At 42.0% G+C, this 15,456-nt stretch overlaps 1 protein-coding gene across 4 annotated transcripts in view; it reads left to right on the top strand.

The window, feature by feature from the left end:
* EIF4G1 (eukaryotic translation initiation factor 4 gamma 1) overlaps window positions 1–15,456 on the top strand; it is a 105,798-nt gene that overhangs the window by 77,373 nt on the left and 12,969 nt on the right. For all 4 annotated transcript variants that reach the window (XM_077487755.1, XM_077487753.1, XM_077487752.1 and 1 more), the window contains 14 exons: window positions 246–419; window positions 718–915; window positions 4,278–4,424; window positions 4,536–4,772; window positions 6,052–6,156; window positions 6,354–6,614; window positions 6,715–6,814; window positions 6,897–6,993; window positions 11,007–11,251; window positions 11,363–11,490; window positions 11,581–11,753; window positions 13,132–13,257; window positions 13,348–13,429; window positions 13,519–13,617. In XM_077487755.1, coding sequence (XP_077343881.1) covers window positions 246–419; window positions 718–915; window positions 4,278–4,424; window positions 4,536–4,772; window positions 6,052–6,156; window positions 6,354–6,614; window positions 6,715–6,814; window positions 6,897–6,993; window positions 11,007–11,251; window positions 11,363–11,490; window positions 11,581–11,753; window positions 13,132–13,257; window positions 13,348–13,429; window positions 13,519–13,617 — 2,172 coding nt within the window. The remainder of the gene's footprint in view (window positions 1–245; window positions 420–717; window positions 916–4,277; window positions 4,425–4,535; window positions 4,773–6,051; window positions 6,157–6,353; window positions 6,615–6,714; window positions 6,815–6,896; window positions 6,994–11,006; window positions 11,252–11,362; window positions 11,491–11,580; window positions 11,754–13,131; window positions 13,258–13,347; window positions 13,430–13,518; window positions 13,618–15,456) is intronic.

Here is a 15,456-nt window from a genome sequence, read left to right as displayed (position 1 = left end):
AGTTTAGATAAAACTTGTTGTCTTTTTGCTTAATCTGATGCTTGATTTGATTTCAGAATATAATTTCAACTATAATACAATGTCAACTAGCATCTTGGTAGCAATGCTGTTCAATGCATTTCCGTATCAAGCTAGCATGGAGTGTGCATTTTTTTTTTTATACTGCACAGTTGTTCTGAACATCTTTGTTGTAAAGTACCTGAACCCTTATGTGTTTTTTTTAATTTATTTTTTTTGTTCTGCAGCCAGCTGGAATGGGTCCTCGGCGATCTCAACAGGGACCACGAAAGGAGCCTCGGAAAATTATTGCAGCTGTGTCATTAAATGAGAATGTTCAGCTGAATAAAGCAGAGAAAGCATGGAAACCACTGAATAAAAGAGCAGGTGATGAAGATGATTCCGAATCTCTGAAGACACAGGTGAGTTGGTGTTAGTCTCCCTGGAGCAATTTAAGATTAGCTGTACTTTTTAGCAATTTTGTAAAGGTAAAATGTTAAATTGTTTTTGGAAACCTACTCTAACTCTTAAATTTAGCTTTATGCATTAAATCTGTATTTCCTCTAAACGATGTTCTTTGCTGTGCTTAAGCTTTTGCGAGGTTTGTTTTCAAGGAAGTTGTTATATGCAGATATTGTATGTTTTCAAATGTCTTGTTCAGTATTGCACACAGCAGTGCTAATGTTGTGTGTGTTTTTTTTTTTTTTTTTTTTTTTGCAGGAATTGTTCCGCAGAGTGCGCAGTATTCTCAACAAGCTGACACCGCAGATGTTTCAGCAACTTATGAAACAAGTAACTGATTTAGCCATAGATACAGAGGATCGACTAAAGGGTGTAATCGATTTGATATTTGAGAAAGCCATCTCTGAGCCAAACTTCTCTGTCGCTTATGCCAATATGTGCCGCTGCCTTATGGGGGTGAGTCTTTATTGTGGAATATGGGTTAGACACAATCTGATACAAATTTATCTTTAGGAAAAGGTTAAAATGTGGTAACTGCTATTCTGAGCCTTACGATGAAATGTTTTCTCAGTTTTTTTTTTTTTTTTTTTTTTGTGTAACGCATTCCATACAGTGTGTACTCAGGAACTTGGACTAATAAGAGTTATGGTTTGTTTTGTTTTTTAATAGAAAGCACAACAGAATCGTTTTGCCTTTTTGATGCACTCTTAATGAAACGCCAGGGTTTCTGAACACATTAGAGAGGAGTCCCTTCTGACTCATTTGGGAGATTGAAGATGTTGAGATGAATGACCTACCCTCCCTGGTCCTGTTGGAGACAGTGAGGTAGTTCACCTTCCAATAGTCTACTCCTGGGATAGGAACAGCCGAGGGGGGCTGGACAGTATTTCCCCACCACCACCTACATAAGATGATCAGACTTGATTCCACTGAGGTTTCCTCGTACCCCCTTGGTGGTTAATAAAGGCCTGAGCTGTGGCAATGTCTGAATGTACCCAGATTGGGTGATCCTGATGGTGGATTCATTGATTCAGAGCTTGAGTTGGAGGGGCCTTGATTGGCATTAAGTAACGGGAACAGCCTCAAATTAAACTACCATGCAATTCAAAACTGTCATCGAGAATCTTGCTGGGGGATGTCTTTTTGATCTTATGATTAAAGCATGAGATCTTGGAGAATATTGTTTTGGGGCTTTTTTTTTTTTGTCTGGGCTGTGTCCATTGGAAAGCAGACTTATGAAAGTTGATTACCCAACAGAAGGCTTTAAGCATCTGAATAGTCCTTTGGATATTTGCAAATAAGAGTAGAAGAATCCTTCAGAAAAGGGTCAAGGAAATGTTCCAACAAAAAGTCGGCAACATCTCAGAATCCGAAAGGTAAAAAATACATTTATTAATGTACAAAAAGTGTATGAAAACCAGCCAGTGAGCTCCTTGGCTGGTTTTTACCTACGTTTTGTATATTGGCCTTTACCCTGCACATTCTACCATGTTGCTGGCTTTTTGTTGGAATGTTATCTGGGGTTGGATTTGCAGGAGTTGCAGAGCGGAGCACCTTTTTGTTTACTGTTGGTCTGGGGGTTGCAGAGCTCCTCTTCCTGTTTATCTCCTCCTGCAAAACACAGGAAGCGCTGATGAAGAGGGTAAGTGGTAATATGTAGGATAAGCATCTTTGCGATCTCCAAAGTATTTTCCTGTCTGAGGGGCACATTCCACGCCAAACTTTGGAACATGAAGGTACTTGTTTAGGGCTTTTAGATCCAGCAATAGAACGAATACCCTTGTTAGGTTTTGGCACAGTGAACAGGTTTGAACGTGTCCTCCAGAGGAACTGGAATGACAAGCCCTGGGACAAGAAATGGTTAAGTGAAGAAAATGTCATCAGTGATGAAATTTTCTTCACTTTGATCATCCACGTTTTCCAGCCTATGGTCATTACAGCACCCAGCATTAATGAATAGCCAGTTTCTTAAATGTGTGCGTAGGGAATATTGCCCTTAGACTAAGAAATGGTTCATGGCTGTCTGCAGATCTGCCTGTCCTGGAGAAGATTAAGTTGGTTTGAGACAAGAACAAAATGTGGGAGTAAAGTTTTGTACATCTTTTGAAACCACTGATTGAGCTGGGACATCTGTCGCCTATAAAAAGGAAAACTATAACAGATGTACCCCAACTCTTAGGGGTTTCCTAAACTTTGATAGTGTCCAGTCACCTTAGGGTAGCAAACCCTGGGTCATAGACTATGATTATTCAGCCTGTGTCCTGTACGGTGTGATCAAAGATACCCTTTTCTTTTCTCACCTCAGACAATGCAAGCTCCAGTAAATTGAAACTTTAAAGGAGTTGTAAAGGCAGAAGGCTTTTTATCTTAATGCATTTTATGCATTAAGATAAAAAAAACCTGTGTAGCAGCCCCCCAAAATTACCTACCTGACCTTTCTCTCTCCGGCAATGTCCATGATCCCCTCAGCCATCCAGTACACTCCTGATTGGCTGTTGGTCAGTCGGCCAATTGGGAGAGGGGGCGGAGACAGGTCGGTGCTCCGTGTTTGGCTACAAGGAGCTCTGACTCAGCTTGGGTTGACAACCTGTAACAAGCTGCTGGCTGAGGGGCACTCGAGGGATGGACTAAGCAGCAAAGAGGGACCTGAGAAGAGGAAGATCTGGGCTGCTCTGTGCAAAACAAACTACACAGAGGAGGTAAGTATAACATGTTTGTAAAGGCTCGCTTTGTTAATAAAAAAAAAAAAAAATCACTAACACTTTTTTTATTTTTTTTATTTTTTTATAGCTTATACTTGGATCGTTTAGGAAATTTCCTTAAGGGCTGTTTCACACTTTGCTTACGGTAAAGCAATGCTAGTTTTAGTGGTGCTTTACCGTTTTAGAAGCGATTTGTCGGCTGGTAGTGGATCACATTTAACCCCGCTAGCTGCCGAATAAAGCGTTAAAAGCGCCACTGCCAAGGTGCTTTGCAGGTGCTTCGGGAACGCTGCCCATTGATTTCAGTGGGCAGGGGCACTTTAGGAGCGGTGTATACACTGCTCCTAAAGCACCCCAAAGATGCTGCTTGCAGGACTTTTCCTAAAGTACTGTCAGCACAGCGCCCCAGTGTGAAATCACTTGGGCTTTCACACTGGGGAGCATTAAGATATTCTTTACAGGTGCTATTTTTAGCGCTAAAATGCCTCCAGTGTGAAACTGGTCATAAGGATTTCACCTTTTTAGAACGTTGCATGTTAACTCTCCATGATAGCAGGTGGGTGATCATCCTCTCCCTGTACCCACTGTCACAATTCTAAAGCAGCATAGCCGTGCGGGGCTCTGCCCTCACTGCCGCATCATGAATTCAGTTGCCTGTAAAATAACTAAATACCATCATACGTCATGGCAGACTGCATATAGTTCTGAATAAACTGCGAGCAGGCTGATGAGTGCCCTTGTAGTTCATTCACAAGCCTGGCAGCTTTCAATCTGACATCCCGCCTGGAGGTAAAAGCTGCAGGGCTTGCCTACAGAAGCTTGACACTGCACCACAACGGGTGCAATGTGTTCTAGGCTTGTGCAGGAAAAAAAAAAAATATATATATATTTTTTTTTTAAAAGGTGAACTTTTCCTTTCAAAGAAAGCCTCAGTTACTTTACAACATATGCTTCACAATGGTCATTTTGATTGAAAACCTAGTTGAAGCTGGAATGATCCCTTCAATAATGTGATGTTTGGTAGGGATGTTGAATTATGAAACCGTTTGCATTCTTTAGAACAGAAATGTAGAGCATTGTTTTACTGTTTGATTCCTGACAATTTTTTTTTCTTAGCTGAAAGTCCCAACTACAGACAAGCCGGGAGTGACTGTGAACTTCCGCAAGCTGCTACTTAACCGCTGCCAGAAGGAGTTTGAAAAAGACAAGGATGACGATGAAGTGTTTGAAAAGAAGCAGAAGGAATTGGATGCTGCTACCATGGTAATTGTGCAGATTTGCATTAAAACTGTACAATTCTGTAGGATCTATATTTATACTACCCTTACTGTTACATTCAAAGCTAAAGTGCGTTTGTTTTTTTTTTACCTGCAGCCAGAAGAGAAGACGCGTCTAAATGATGAACTAGTGGCAGCGAAGGATATTGCTAGGCGCAGATCTCTAGGCAACATTAAATTCATTGGAGAACTTTTCAAATTGAAAATGCTGACTGAAGCCATCATGCACGATTGTGTAGTCAAGCTGTTAAAGAACCACGATGAGGAGTCTTTAGAGTGTCTTTGCCGATTGCTGTCTACAATTGGGAAAGACTTGGACTTTGACAAAGCCAAGGTTTGTATATTTTATCTAATATATTTATTGTACACACATTTATTTTAATTTTTTTTCAAAGTGATCGTTAACTGGCCATACAGATTATCCAGCAAAGTTTCTACAGATGGTAATGTGATTGGAGCTTGATCACATTTCCAAATGTCATACTGACCTTATGACAGAAATGTTATCACTTTCACTTGGAACTAAGGGACTTTCCCATCTTCACTCCACCACGCCTTTATATAATGGATATTGGCATTCTCTTTGGAGAAAACGTATTGGTTGCAGAGAATTTTAGTATAATGCTATAAGGAATGCTAAGTACTCTTGTTGCTACTTTTTTTTTTTTTTTCTTCCCATTTTTTTTGAGGGATACGGGATTCAGAGATTGGATTATACTTCTGCCTACAGGTGAATTTGCATAGTGGAAAGCAATACACAATGCCCAGCCGATATAAGACCTCCCACTCCATCATACTTTTGTTTTTTACTAAGATCTTAAGAGGGTTCTTTTTATTTATTTATTTTTTTTTTTCTCTGAGAACAGTTTATTTTTCCAAAAAAAAAAAAAAAAAAAATTGAATGCCCTAGAGGTCTTCAAAAACAGAAATTCCACATGGAAGGGACGCTTTGACAGACCTGGTGGTTTTCTATGTGGTCCGTCAGTGAGACATTCTGGCGCCTTTTTTTTTTTTTTTTTTTTTTTTTTTGTGCATCCACGCATACTTCTCTTTGCTCTGGAACACCCAACACTTTCAGTTTATGGCTTTGCCATTTGGGTTATCAAAACCCCAAGTGTTCAATAAAGTGCTGGCCCCTGTGCTCTCCTTGCTATATACCTAGGGCTTGCTCCCTGGGTTATCTTGACGCTATCCTGTCGGTAAGGTTGTCCCGATACTAGTATTGGGACCGGTACTGAGCATTTGCACGAGTACTTGTACTCTAACAAATGCTCCCTATGCCTGATCCGATACCTGGGAGAGAGGATTAAGCAACTGGAAGTCAGTGGGCAGAACGAAAGTGATGCTCCGTGTTGACGTCAGTGGTTGGACATCCTGACACCCATCTTGGTACACCCTGCACTCGGCTGCAGTAAGCCAGCAGCAGGCATCTTGTTACACCCAGCCTATATAGTTCGGGCTGAGTGTAACCTAATTTCAGTGAGGTTACATATACAGGTGAGCCATTTCATATGCTCATCGTAAGGGAGTTAACATGGGCTTGGTTTGCCCTTTTTTAATTGTCTGCTGTCGGCAGTCTTTCATAATTTTTCTTTTCTTTTTTCCATTAACAGCCTCGGATGGATCAGTATTTTAACCAAATGGATAAAATCATAAAAGAAAGAAAAACCTCTTCTCGTATACGTTTCATGCTTCAGGATGTCATTGATCTAAGAATGGTAAGAACACTATGGACGTTTTAAGAAATAATTGTAAGCCACCACTTTTATAGTGTCCCCTCTGACAAACATGTTTTTCTTTCTTTTTTTTTTTTTTTGTGATTGCATGACACCACTTATGGTTTGCAATTTTATGCATTTACTATTGGGGCAGTCCTTGCAGTGTTTTAATCATTTTCTTTCTCTTCCTCCATAAGTGCAATTGGGTGCCTCGTCGTGCAGACCAGGGACCTAAGACTATAGATCAGATTCATAAAGAGGCAGAATTGGAAAAGCAAAGGGAGCATGTCAAAGTTCAGCAACTAATGTCATCCAAACAACAAGACAAAAGGCGAGAGCCACCAGGACGTCCCACGGGTGGAAGAAATAATCCGCAATCGGATGATGGTTGGAACACTGTGCCCATAACCAAGGGAAGCCGTCCAATTGACACCAGTAGGATCTCTAAAATAACTAAGGTGGGTAATTGGCAGGTTTTATGACAATAATCTTTCTTTGTCAAACATATTATTTTGTAAGTCTTTTATTAATGATGGTTTTGCTTTTCTCCTTTTTTAGCTTGGTGCTATAGACTCTAATCAACTGTTGGCACCAGGTGGACGTTTAAGTTGGGGCAAAGGAAGTAGTGGAGGCTCTGGAACAAAGCCTGCTGAGTCAAGTAAGCTACTCCCTTTTTTTTTTTTTTGGTGTTGTAAATGGAGTTAGTTTTTGTAATTTTTCTCATGGACTTTATTTTTCAGCTCCGGAATCTGGGCGACCAAGCACACTTAATAGGTTTTCTGCTCTTCAGCAGTCTTCATCTGCCGAAAGTCAGGATGCCAGGCGGCCTGTTTCTAGGTATGTAGGGTTGGTCATACCCTGACTGTGCATGGCTAATTTTACTGGTTTCAATTTTAGATTAAAGGGTCGTGATAATAGCTCAGACTACCGATATGAGTGTCTCCTTTTTTTTTTTTTTTTTTTTTTTTTTTTTTTTTTTTTGTCTTGTATTTAAAGATTGATTTGATTTAGGAGGTTTAGCATAACATTACCAATTCATGAGGCCCGGGATACAAGATGCTGGTGGGTGATTCAACCTGCTGGCTGTCTGAGGCTGTACTGCGTTTATATAACAGTTCTTTTGTGACATTTTACGCTATTCACACATGTCTGTGTTTTAAGTTATATTCAGTGTGCTCCAACTGTGAAATTGGATGTGGCATTATCACCTTTGTGCAGAAGGCAATGGTTATGGAGGTGCCAGATGTGGTAGAGAGCAGTGGCGAAGGAGCTGCGGAAAGCAGCAGAGAGCATTGGTTGTGGGGATGGAAGTGGCAGCAAAGAACTGTGTCCTAGGAGGTATCAAAGGTTGTAGAGATGCAGTGGTCCAGGAGGTGTGGTAGGCAGCAGAGAGCATTGGTGGTTTTGTGGAGATGCAGAGACAGTGTGGGGATTGTTAAGGTGCAGTAACCGTGCAGTGCTTTTGGCAGTACAGGAGGCTTTTAGAGGGCATGATCTTCGAGCGGTAGCTGGCTGCTACACTGGAAGGCTAGAGAGAAGTTTGGTTTTATATCAATAGTTTGAGAGGGCTGCATACTCACAGGTCACCAGTTTTCCTCTACTTGTCACTTCCCCAGCAGTTCATCTTCCTAGCTGGTGAGAATGTTATCCCTTGAGAAGAAATGGTGAGCTGAAGGGTGACTTATGTGCTGTGCCAGGGCAAGATTTGTGCTTTAGTGTGACCTACATGAATGTGTGGTCAGGGGAGGGATTTGCCGTGCCGTGGAGGGATGATCAGCTGAGAGGAAGCATGGTGAGCTGCATTGATGGATGGAATGGTGTAGGGCTGAAACTAATTCATGAAATTAATCGATTTACTATTTAGATAATTGATCGGCCAGTAAACCTAATGGGGTTAAACTAAAATTGGCCCTTTTTATATTACAAAAGGGGCAAATCCCTACTGTAAATATTACTTTCACAGTTCTACAGTAAAAAATGAGCCCCTTACAGTAGTGATTACCCAATTATGTTACTAAATGTCTTACACCTGGTTCACATCTGTGTTTTGGTGCTTTTTTCAGAAATGCACTACAGTTCATTTACATGATTTCTTATGAAACGCATACCTTGGAGAAGCTGCAGAAAAGCATGTAATGTTTTTTTGCAGCAATTTGTGTCTTAATCTGCCCAACAACAAATTGACCAAAAAAAAAAATGCAAATCTTAGCAAAATCACGTGTGCAAAAATCTAAACGTACAGCAAAAAGCACTGCAAAAACAGATCAAAAGCAAACTGTAGGTGTGTACCGAGCCTTATGCTGGCCACACGGATCAAATTTCAGACGAGAATATTCAGGCGAAAAATCTTGGTACATTCGCTGAATGAAAGAATGTTTGAAATTTTCACTTTTTAACTTTCTGTTTTTAAAATGAATGTAATTTCTGAATGAAAACCTCAAAATTTTTAAAGTGGAGGGCCACCCTGAAAAAAAAAATACATTAAAAATTAGAAAAAAATTATAAAAAAAAAATTAACAATTTTTTTTTTTTAACTTATCAGAAATGCCTGTTGCTAGGCACATCATCCTAATCTGCCTCTTCCTCCTCCGCAGAGATCTTCTTCTTCTTTCTTCTCTCCTCCGCAGAGATCTTCTTCTTTCTTCTCTCCTCCGCAGAGATCTTCTTCTTTCTTCTCTCCTCCGCAGAGATCTTCTTCTTTCTTCTCTCCTCCGCAGAGATCTTCTTCTTTCTTCTCTCCTCCGCAGAGATCTTCTTCTTTCTTCTCTCCTCCGCAGAGATCTTCTTCTTTCTTCTCTCCTCCGCAGAGATCTTCTTCTTTCTTCTCTCCTCCGCAGAGATCTTCTTCTTTCTTCTCTCCTCCGCAGAGATCTTCTTCTTTCTTCTCTCCTCCGCAGAGATCTTCTTCTTTCTTCTCTCCTCCGCAGAGATCTTCTTCTTTCTTCTCTCCTCCGCAGAGATCTTCTTCTTTCTTCTCTCCTCCGCAGAGATCTTCTTCTTTCTTCTCTCCTCCGCAGAGATCTTCTTCTTTCTTCTCTCCTCCGCAGAGATCTTCTTCTTTCTTCTCTCCTCCGCAGAGATCTTCTTCTTTCTTCTCTCCTCCGCAGAGATCTTCTTCCTTCTTCTCTCCTCCGCAGAGATCTTCTTCCTTCTTCTCTCCTCCGCAGAGATCTTCTTCTTTCTTCTCTCCTCCGCAGAGATCTTCTTCTTTCTTCTCTCCTCCGCAGAGATCTTCTTCTTTCTTCTCTCCTCCGCAGAGATCTTCTTCCTTCTTCTCTCCTCCGCAGAGATCTTCTTCCTTCTTCTCTCCTCCGCAGAGATCTTCTTCCTTCTTCTCTCCTCCGCAGAGATCTTCTTCTTTCTTCTCTCCTCCGCAGAGATCTTCTTCTTTCTTCTCTCCTCCGCAGAGATCTTCTTCTTTCTTCTCTCCTCCGCAGAGATCTTCTTCCTTCTTCTCTCCTCCGCAGAGATCTTCTTCCTTCTTCTCTCCTCCGCAGAGATCTTCTTCCTTCTTCTCTCCTCCGCAGAGATCTTCTTCTTTCTTCTCTCCTCCTGCGGAGATCTTCTTCTTTCTTCTCTCCTCCTGCGGAGATCTTCTTCTTTCTTCTCTCCTCCTGCGGAGATCTTCTTCTTTCTTCTCTCCTCCTGCGGAGATCTTCTTCTTTCTTCTCTCCTCCTGCGGAGATCTTCTTCTTTCTTCTCTCCTCCTGCGGAGATCTTCTTCTTTCTTCTCTCCTCCTGCGGAGATCTTCTTCTTTCTTCTCTCCTCCTGCGGAGATCTTCTTCTTTCTTCTCTCCTCCTGCGGAGATCTTCTTCTTTCTTCTCTCCTCCGCGCGGTGTCTTCTGGGTAATGGGTCGCGTGTGTTCTGGGAGCTGTGTGTCCCAGAACACAGCGCGTCCCATTCACAAAGCGCTGCGCGACATGCGCAGTAGGAAACGGGCAGTGAAGTCGCAAGGCTCCACTGCCTGTTTCCCTTAGCCAAAATGGCGGCGCCGGGACCCGAGACCGAGGGATGGGTCAGCCTTGGGCGGCCGACATCACGGGCGCCCTGGACAGGTAAGTGTGCTTATTAAAAGTCAGCAGCTACAGTGTTTGCAGCTGCTGACTTTTACAAAAAATTTTTCTAAAACCGGCCCTCTTTAACCAAGAATTTATCTACGTCCAAATATTCCCATTGCTGTGGTTGAAAATTAACATCGCTTAGACCCCATTAATGATTAGAAAATCAAACAAACGTTCTTAAAATTTTTTTATTTTTTTTTTTGAAGGAGACATTGTTTTTTAAATAAAAAAATGTAGTCTGATATTTACCAGATCCACCCTTTTAATAGTGTATATACAGTATATCACTTCTGTTATTCTCAGAGTGGATTAGAGATTTTGCTCCCTTACCATATAGTTGGTTATTTATATTTACCCCTGCATAGAGAGATTTAAGAATAAACTGCCTTTTTATTTAAAACGTTACATATTTAGGTTATTAACCAATTAAAACAATAGGCCAACTAATCCATTATGAAAATAATTTAGTTGCAGCCCTAGAATGGTGCTGTTAGGGGCTGGCCAACGATTTCCATTTAGCACCCAGTTTTTCAACCCACATACCCTCAGATTACTTTTAATACTATAGGACTCATGAGCTCACGAGTGAGTTAATTTTTGGTATTGCTCAGGTTACAAATGTGTAATGTTGCCCATAACTGCTGGTGGGGTTAATGTGTATAGTTGGAGGACCTTCACTGATACACTAGGAACAGCTTGTTTCTAGATTCACTGAAAGTAATAAATGTAAATATCTACTACAAATCTGTTTGGTCTGATATACTGATCTAACTACTTCTTTTGCAGAGGTAGTTCAAGTCGTGAACGCTCTGAGAAAGATAGAAGCGAACGATTTGATAGACGAGACAGATTCGACAAAGCCGATCTCTTTGAGAGGTCTGACCGCTCAGAGCGGTCCCGGGCTGTACTCACAAAGAGAAGTTTTAGCAAGGAGACAGATGATCGCAGTCGAGAGAGAGGGGCACAAATTCCACAAGAAGCTGTGCGAAAAGTAGCTAGTATGACTGAACCCCGAGATCGCAGCAGAGAAAGTATGTATAACATTAAGAACTTTTCTTTTTTGTAATACTCGTGTGGCATATGTGCCCCTTGGTTGGTCCTGATTGTTGCAATAATCTCATTTGTCATGTCTTTCTGCTTAGTCAAGCGAGAAACTCCAGCACCAGTGGCTGTTACTGCTGCCTCCTCCAAACCTGCCTTGTCTGAGGAAGAGCTCGAAAAAAAATCTAGAGCAATCATAGAAGAGTTTTTACATATCAATGATACAAAGGTAAGGTGGTCATTGATGGAGATGGGTATGCCTATCCATCTGTGTGTTTTTTTTTGTTTTTTTCTCTTACACATTTTTGTATATCTGCAGGAGGCAGTCCAGTGTGTGCAGGAACTAAATAGCCCCTCACTGCTTTTCATTTTTGTACGGAATGGCATTGAGTCGACGTTGGAGAGGAGCACTATTGCCCGTGAACACATGGGGCAATTTCTGTCTACACTGGTGAAGTCTGGCACGCTACCAAGAGAACAGTATTACAAAGGGTAAGTACCAGTCCCTTAAGCATTAACTGTGACATACAACATTCCACATTAATACTGGAAATTGTATTTCTCATTCATTGGGGTGCAAAAGTTCAGGGTTATATTGATGTCTACATGAAGATTTGGACACTGGCAAACAAAAAAATATTGCCTAGCATAACTTCTACCTCCTGCATGCTTTTTTTCTTCGTTCTCTATATGCAGCTGTTCAGTGTTTCCTCGGCACTAGCTTTGGGCTTTACCCATGCCCTGCTGAATAGGACATTGCAGGATTAATCTGGAATGTGATCTTCAGGCACTTAGCTATGTATTGTGGTTCTTTAACTACCTGCATATACCGTTGACCCCAGAGCTTTCTCCAGGTTCATAGCCGTGGCACAGACTGAGATGTGGCTTTGGATGGCTGCTTGACCCTCTCCGGCAACTACCTGTTTTGGTTGTGACATAAGCTATGTCACCTCCACCTTGCAGTGCAACATGTCAGATCCTAGACACATAGGGAGCAAACCCACTGTCTCAGGTGCCTCCAGCTAACAACCTAAGGGTTTTGATGCTGCTTTCAGTGTACTGCCTGATAGTGGCATCTTGTCCTCTGCTTGAGTCTGTCATCTTTGAAGTCTTCCTTAACTCTGGCTGGCATTGCCCCTTTCTCGATTCTGTGCACAGTCTCTTGCAGAATCCTTATCTGATCTGCCAGCAGAATTAGTGGCTTATGGGCCATTTGCTAGCAAAGCTGATGCAGTGTAGCTTCCTTAAAGGGTATTTAGAGCACATGCATGGTTTGGGTTGTTAGTCTCCCTTCTCGTTTCCTGTACAAGTCTCCTGTCAGTGTGCGTAAGCTAGGCTCTTTGGTTAATGTTCAAAGTGCATGCAAACCAGATGCTTTTTTTTTCATGCTCGTTTCACAGCTGAATGACAGCATCCCTTTGGAACTCAACCCTTGGCAAGCATTTCACTTCAGGGAAAGGGTACCCATCCGCTTCAGCAGAAGGTGGCTAGGGCTTAGCCTAGAGTAGGCCAAAAGTAGTTTTTTCATTACACTCAGGCCTTCATCACCGAAGCCCAGTTCAAGCCTTTCTCCCAGATCTGTCTGTAAACCTTGGACTTCCAAGTCCCCCAGACCCTCAACTAAATCTTCAGCTTGAGGGAACACCCTCTTTTAAAAGTAGGGAGACATTTGTTAGCCTTTGCAAACAAGCTGAGTGATCAGAGGCATCTGATCACTTGGTTCTCACTGCAGGAGCGATGCTGCACCCACCTAAGGGAGTAGAAATGTTTATTTAGTCCGTACTACTTTTTTTTTATTTTTTTTTTTTTTTAGATTCACTTTCAAAACTGTAAAGTTTCTTCACTAATAACACCCTTTTCTTATTTGCAGAGTGTTGGAAGTACTTGAGGTAGGAGAAGATATGGAAATTGACATCCCTCACATATGGCTTTACTTGGCTGAGCTAATCAGTCCAGTCTTAATCGAAGGAGGAATTCCTATGGGGGAGTTGTTCAGGTAAAAATCAAATGGATCTGGGCATGTTGTGCAGTTAACCTTTCTGTTCATTTTTTCAGTATTTTTATTTTTTTTATATATATTTTTTAGAGATTTGACAAAGCCTTTAATACCAAATGGAAAGGCTGGCATCCTCCTAGCAGAAATCCTAGGCTTGCAGTGCAAAGGAATGGTGAGTGTTGGTCTTGTTAAGATACTTTCGAAGATTGGCTTGTGTTGGACTGTAAATGTGTGAACGGCTTTCTTTTTTTTTTATTGTAGTCTCATAAGAAAGCGGGTGCTCTCTGGCAAGAATCTGGGCTCAGCTGGAAGGAGTTCCTGTCAAAAGATCAGGATGTGAACAAGTTTATAAGTGAGCATGTAAGTACACGGGCTGTCATTTCATCAACAAAATTAAAATTAGAGCCACTTTTTTTTTTTTTTTTTGGGTTTCCTATTACTTCCTTGGTCTATAAGTCAGAGCTGTGGTTATGTCCACTTGGTCAACTCTAATAGGGCCCCAAGACGAGTCAGAATACAGTAACTTCTAGGCTATCATAGATCCATAGCCTCCTTTACTATCCGGTTCTTCAACAAACATGTTAACCCTATTCTATGCATGTTTAAACTGAAACTTGAATTCCAGGCAAATATAAAAGTAAATATTTAAGTTCTTGAATTTGACTTGATTTGTCTTTTTGTAATGGCTATGTACAAAAGCGTTTAAAACTAAAAAAAAAAGTTGCAGCACTTGGAAGTAATCTGGTATCTTCATTAACATTTGACAAGGGACACGATTGTCTAAAAGTCTGTTATCCAGTAAGCAAGGTGACCTAACAGTGTTGCTAGTCTACAATAGAGAAGTCAATTCCTCAAAACTGCTGGTAGATAAAACCATTCTGTATAAAGCTCCATACCCCACCTGTCACCCAACGGTTTGGAAATTAGCAGCTAGGATGCCATACCTTCACACCAACAGTTTCTCCAGAACTGTAGAAGTATAGTCTCCCTGCAAAAAAGGCAAGAGTGCTTGTGATTACCATTATTGGCTACAGAACCCTCATTCAGTTATAAATCTTCTGCACTGTGTTGAACAGCCCGTTAAGAATGCAATTTAAAGAACAATGCCATAAAAGTCTTTGCATCCAAAAGGTCAACATATCATTAAATTTTTTTAGAAAACTCCAGCTCGTTCTTTGAAAACAAATGTTTGTGGTAACCTGTGTGCTAACTACTATCCACACAGGCAGTTTTGTCATTGTTTTGGCTTTTGTCTAAATCTGTTGATGAGACGTGGTGTGTGTGTGTGTGGGTACGCTCTCTCGCTCGCGCTCTCTCATATGTCTGGTACCAAGGGAAACTAGAAACTTTGGAGCTTTCATCCCCCCACCCCCACCCTTAACTTACCTGAGCCCTCATTTAATCCAGCGCTATGCATGTGTGCAACTCTTCTATCCCCTCACTTTGGGTCTTGCTTTGGGTCTTGCTGGCTTTGCTAGGGCAGTCGAAACCAGTGAAGGGGGGGGGGGCCCAGTTTTGCTGTTCGTGTCAATGGATGCAGTAGTGTGGGCTCGGGTGCGAGCACGCACAAGTGCCCCCATGGAAGCCGCTACCCATGGGGGAACTGGATAGGGGAGGGCCCAGGAGTGCCAGCGGGGGCACCCGAAAAGAGGAGGCTCACAGCCGTTCTAATTCCATTGCACAGAGCAGGTAAGTATAGAGATGTTTGTTTAAAAAAAAAATGGACACAGCTCCTTTAATTCTTGACCATAGGGTTATCACACCACCATCAGGAGAGGACTAGGCAGAACATGTAAAGACTGCACAGCACCGCCCAGGGGATGGTCTCTCTGGCTATAACCCCTCACTCTGCTTGCTCTGAGGGGGACCATTGGTCCTAGGGAGTTTTTAATTTTTTTTTTTTTCTGCAATTTTGATCCTGTGATCTACAATCAACAATGGGTGACAGGCTGAATAATATAGATCCTTGTTACCCCAGCCATGGAATGTGAGCGCTGGGTCGGCCACAACATGCTCCTCCTGCTCCAGCGGCGGCCGGGGAGCTATATGCTCTGGGGCACACACACGACTGGGCTACTGCTGTCAGTGTGCCGTAGCCAAAAGTCAGTCCGTACTGCTTGGGTGATGGGTCTTTGGTGGAATGCATCCAGCAATCATGATAGGAGGGGTAATTACAGCTCCCCCTTCCTTGGCAGGATG

This window comes from Lithobates pipiens, unplaced genomic scaffold, assembly GCF_037356315.1.
Source record: "Lithobates pipiens isolate NorthernLeopardFrog02 unplaced genomic scaffold, aLitPip1_a1.2 Scaffold_18, whole genome shotgun sequence".
Lineage (NCBI taxonomy): Eukaryota > Metazoa > Chordata > Amphibia > Anura > Ranidae > Lithobates > Lithobates pipiens.
Note: the sequence above shows the minus strand (reverse complement) of the source record. Positions and strands in the feature narration are given on the sequence as shown.